The sequence below is a fragment of the Leptodactylus fuscus genome, chromosome 6 (assembly GCF_031893055.1).
Source record: "Leptodactylus fuscus isolate aLepFus1 chromosome 6, aLepFus1.hap2, whole genome shotgun sequence".
Classification (NCBI taxonomy): domain Eukaryota; kingdom Metazoa; phylum Chordata; class Amphibia; order Anura; family Leptodactylidae; genus Leptodactylus; species Leptodactylus fuscus.
This window is the reverse complement of record NC_134270.1, coordinates 170,015,916-170,020,681: the sequence shown is the minus strand read 5'-3', so window position 1 is coordinate 170,020,681 and position 4,766 is coordinate 170,015,916. Positions and strand designations below refer to the sequence as shown.

Genomic DNA, 4,766 nt, shown 5'->3' with positions numbered 1-4,766 from the left:
TAGATAGATAGATAGATAGATAGATAGGAGATAGATAGATAGATAGATAGATAGATAGATAGATAGATAGGTAGATAGATAGGAGATAGATAGATAGATAGATAGATAGATAGATAAGAGATAGATAGATAGATAGATAGGAGATAGATAGATAGATAGATAGATAGATAGATAGATAGATAGATAGGAGATAGATAGATAGATAGATAGATAGATAGATAGATAGGAGATAGATAGATAAATAGATAGATAGATAGATAGATAGATAGGAGATAGATAGATAGATAGATAGATAGATAGGAGATAGATAGATAGATAGATAGATAGATAGATAGATAGATAGATAGATAGGAGATAGATAGATAGATAGATAGATAGATAGATAGATAGATAGAAGAGATAGATAGGAGATAGATAGATCGATAGATAAGAGATAGATAGATAGATAGATAGATAGATAGATAGATAGATAGATAGATAGATAGGAGATGGATGGATAGATAAATAGATAGATAGATAGATAGATAGATAGATAGATAGATAGGAGATAGATAGATAGATAGATAGATAGATAGATAGGAGATGGATAGATAGATAGATAGATAGATAGATAGATAGATAGATAGGAGATAGATAGATAGATAGATAGATAGGAGATGGATAGATAGATAGATAGATAGATAGATAGATAGATAGATAGGAGATAGATAGATAGATAGATAGATAGATAGATAGGAGATAGATAGATAGATAGATAGATAGATAGATAGATGATAGTTAGATAGATAGATAGATAGATAGATAGATAGATGATAGATAGATAGATAGATAGATAGATAGATAGATAGGAGATAGATAGATAGATAGATAGATAGATAGATAGATAGATAGGAGATAGATAGATAGATAGATAGATAGATAGGAGATAGATAGATAGATAGATAGATAGATAGATAGATAGATAGGAGATAGATAGATAGATAGATAGATAGGAGATAGATAGATAGATAGATAGATAGATAGATAGATAGATATTTTGATTGCACCTCCACCCAGAATCACATTGTCGCTCCATTCACTAACACTGATGAAGGACTTTCCAGACTATTTGGGATCTTAGGTCATGCAACAAAAGTTGCGGCTAAAATCCCTGCGCACCTCTAGCCTTAAAGGAGATGGTTCCTCTTTCAGTGACCGGGACAATATATGTCCAGGAAAGTCTAATATGTACTTTCACGCTCTGATTTTCACGCCATTTCCTGTCTATTATCTCTCCTCTATTCCTGTCTATCTATATTCGGATGGGTGGACAGACAGATCGGCTCTTCAGTGTGGACTGGAGATTCGGAGCCTGTTCCCGCCCTGGACTTTAAACCACTTCCCCCCTCCCTACAGGAAATCCCTGGAATTGATTGAAGATTCGCAGTCTTCGCTCACAGTCACCATGGTCTTCTGTCTTATTTTCCTTAGTGTTATTTTCACACTGACAACAACAAGTAAGTGACCCCATCCTCTGTGTTGCATGTACGGAATGTCTGTCTCATGTTACATTGTATCTTCCTGAGTCTCCTTAAGTGAGTGAATGGCTACTAAGTGTCCGTACTTGCCAAGTATTGTCTGTACGGTACTGTGTGGTTCTCGTTCTATGGGCCACCATGACATGGTTATTTGAGACCAACTTACTGTACAAAGACGCCTTCAATAGAATGAGACAGAACTGAAGTCCATTGAAAGTTGTTACACGTCCATCAGACAGCTTCCCATCAATCACGTTCTTAACCCTTTATTTCTCTCTTACCCGGGTGATGGTGGACATCTCTAGGCTATGCCATATTCTCATGACCAGTGGTGGTCACCTCTCACCCTATGGGATGCCCAACTAATACTTATGGGTTTACGTCTCCTTCCAGGTCACTCTCTATCCTGTATACAATGCAAGAATGCGTCAGACGTCCCATGTACGGGAAATGCAGACACTTGTCCTAATCCAGATCATGTTTGCCTATCTAAATACACATTGACCTTCGTAGGTAGGTGGACCTTTCTGATATCACTCCATATGACATATAGCTTTGGGATTCTGCCGGACTGTAAGTAATGGACACGTTGATCCAGGGTTTTTATACTGACTGCCAAATTGGAGTCGAGAAGGATTTTTTTCCCCTGAAATGGGGCAATTGGCATGAGCCTCATGGGTTTTTTTTGCCTTCCCCTGAATCAACACTGTAGGGATTGTAGGGTTATAGGTTGGACTTGATGGACCGATGTCTTCATCAAACCTCATCTACTATGTAACTATGTAACTGTGTAATGAGATATTTTTTATTTGCAATACCCTGTCTGGCCACATGGTGCACTGTTACAGGAAAACATCCTGGGGGAGAATTACTAATATTTACCAGGTAGACTTTGGCATAAAATGTGGTGCTTTTTGGCACAATTAGATTGAAATAAATTTTTTGCACCTTTTTAGAAAAGTGAGAAGGGCTTAAAAGGAAAATAGACTTAAAGGGATTCTACCACTAAAACGCTGTTTTTTCTGCTTTGGACGTCGGAATAGCCTTTAGAAAGGCTATTCATCTCTTACCTTTAGACGTGGTCTCCGCCGCGCCGTTCCTTAGAAATACTGGTTTTTACCAGTATGCTAATGAGTTCTCCACAGCAATGAGGGCGGGCCCCAGCGCTCAAACGGTGATGGGGGCGTCCCCACTGCTCCCTCCAGCGATGCCTCTTTCTTCACCTTTTCTGTCGTCTTCCTTCTTTGTCAGCTCTGATGCCTGCGCAGTCTTGCCTTGCAGCCTCAAAAATATGGCCGCCGCCCGGCATGAGCAGTAGGCTCTACCAGTGTCTTGCTGGCAGAGCCGACTGCGCAGGCGTCAGAGCTGACAAAGAAGGAAGACGACAGAGAAGTGGAGGATGCAGGTGAAGAAGAAGGCGTCGCTGGAGAGAGGGTCTCGGGCAGCAGTGGGGACGCCCCCTTTGCCGTTTGAGCGCTGGGGCCCGCCCTCATTGCTGCGGAGAACTCATTAGCATACCGGTAAAAAACTGTATTTCTAAGGAACAGCGCGGCGGAGACCACGTCTAAAGGTAAGAGACGAATAGACTTTCTAAAGGCTATTCTGACGTCTAAAGCAGAAAAAAAACAGCGTTTTAGTGCTAGAATCCCTTTAAGATGCCACAAAATGCGCAAAAATTTTGGTGTAAAATTCTGGCCAACTAAGGTCAGATTTATGCCAGAGTGAAATGTGTGACTGGTGACATAAAAACATTTAAGTTACTTGCAGTTTTATTCTTCACTGGACTTGTTTCTTTACAGATGGTGTATATATACTAAAAGTGTTCATGAGAGGGTGTGGGAATCGCGCCCAGTGCTCTGTATCCGGCAGTGTAAGCGATCAACGTAACAGAATGATCTCCAGCACTTCCTGTTGTTACACGGATCGCTGTACTCCTCCTGCTCCCGTATGTAAGTACTTATAGTCACCTGCATGGAGAATAAACATGGTAGGTTCTCAACATGGCCAAGCATATTACATGACATATAACAGAACTTATCAACTACTGTGACCAACCGGCAGCAGATGAGGACCTACCACCTGTAACTGTAGCACTGTAGTCTGACTGTAGTCTGGACCGCCCACTTTTATTGTAAAAAATAAAATTAAACATATTAATGATCTATTCTTACAATTCTTAGCAACTGCAGGCACAGAGAAGGAAGTAGAAGTGCAGTTCTGTTCTCTGTATAGTGATTGTTCCAGGCTATTCACGTGAATGAGCTGACTTGCAGTTACTCAGAATGGCCTTCATTCAGTGGGGTGTGGGCAGATGCTGTAGGTTATCAATATCCGTAACCTTGAAAATCACTTTAAGACGACAGTTTGATTTATTAGACCTCAAGTGCCTGCACTTTATTACTAAGTCTTGTATTCAGTTCCTCATTTTTTTCTCCATTTTGCTTCTTGAATATCAGTGCCTACAATAAGCCATGATAAAAATGGCGTTGTCTGCATGAGCTGCCAGGCCATGGAGGCCTCTCCTTGTGACTCTGACACCTACATGGACTGCATCGGGAATGAGACCAAGTGCATATCTCAGGTTATAAGATCCTCAGGTAATGGCCTAAAGCTTAAACCCAATAAGTCGTGGGGCTGACAGTCTCCCGGTCTCCTTCCTCATTGTCATTACATAACCTTTCAGAAGGGCAGTAGGTACAGTATATATCATTATATCCACCTTTGCTTTACCCACAGGAACGCCACCGGAAGGGGCAATACGTGGCTGTGCCACCCCAAGCTTATGCAACATTCCTTACAAGGAAGGGTCTTTCGGGTCTTTGACATACTCAATGGATACCACCTGCCTGGATGGGGGCGCCAGTCTCCACTACCACCTGTATCTGCTGCCTGTGACCTTTCTTTGCCTTTTCAAGGTCATGAATTAAAGTCATTAAAGTTCCTCCGTAACAGCCATAAAAGTCATTCTGGAGTTCAGAAAAGTTGGGTTGCGACTGTCACTAAAATGATTGTCTCCCAGCTTTCCCAGATGTCTGAATGTCAAAACCTGCTCAGCGAATAAGGGGTAGGAAGGGTTTAGGGAGAAGTGTCATTCATTAGCATGGTTGGAGGCTACAACACATTACTGCTTGTATATGGAAATTTCCGAGGCGAGAGAACGGCAGGCTTTGTCACTCAGTAGTCTTGAAAAGCTGTATGGAAACTATTACTAGAGCTATACAGATGTAGCAGAGCTGGTTTTCATGAACT

General features: G+C 41.2%; 1 protein-coding gene across 1 annotated transcript; it reads left to right on the top strand.

Annotated features, from left to right (window-relative positions):
- Positions 1–1,444: 1,444 nt before the first annotated feature.
- On the top strand, positions 1,445–4,463 carry LOC142209028 (phospholipase A2 inhibitor and Ly6/PLAUR domain-containing protein-like). Its single transcript, XM_075277964.1, has 5 exons — positions 1,445–1,496; positions 1,911–2,030; positions 3,317–3,466; positions 3,974–4,114; positions 4,254–4,463. Exons 1-5 carry the CDS (start codon positions 1,445–1,447, stop codon positions 4,442–4,444), a joined length of 654 nt encoding a protein of 217 aa, XP_075134065.1. The 3' UTR covers positions 4,445–4,463.
- The last annotated feature ends 303 nt before the right edge of the window (positions 4,464–4,766 follow it).

Coding starts and splice junctions, on each gene's coding strand:
- LOC142209028 (XM_075277964.1), top strand. CDS start 1,445: ATGGTCTTCTGTCTTATTTTCCTTAGTGTTATTTTCACACTGACAACA. Junction 2,031..3,316: donor ATACACATTGACCTTCGTAG/GTAGGTGGACCT, acceptor GTTTCTTTACAG/ATGGTGTATATATACTAAAA. Junction 4,115..4,253: donor TCAGGTTATAAGATCCTCAG/GTAATGGCCTAA, acceptor CTTTACCCACAG/GAACGCCACCGGAAGGGGCA.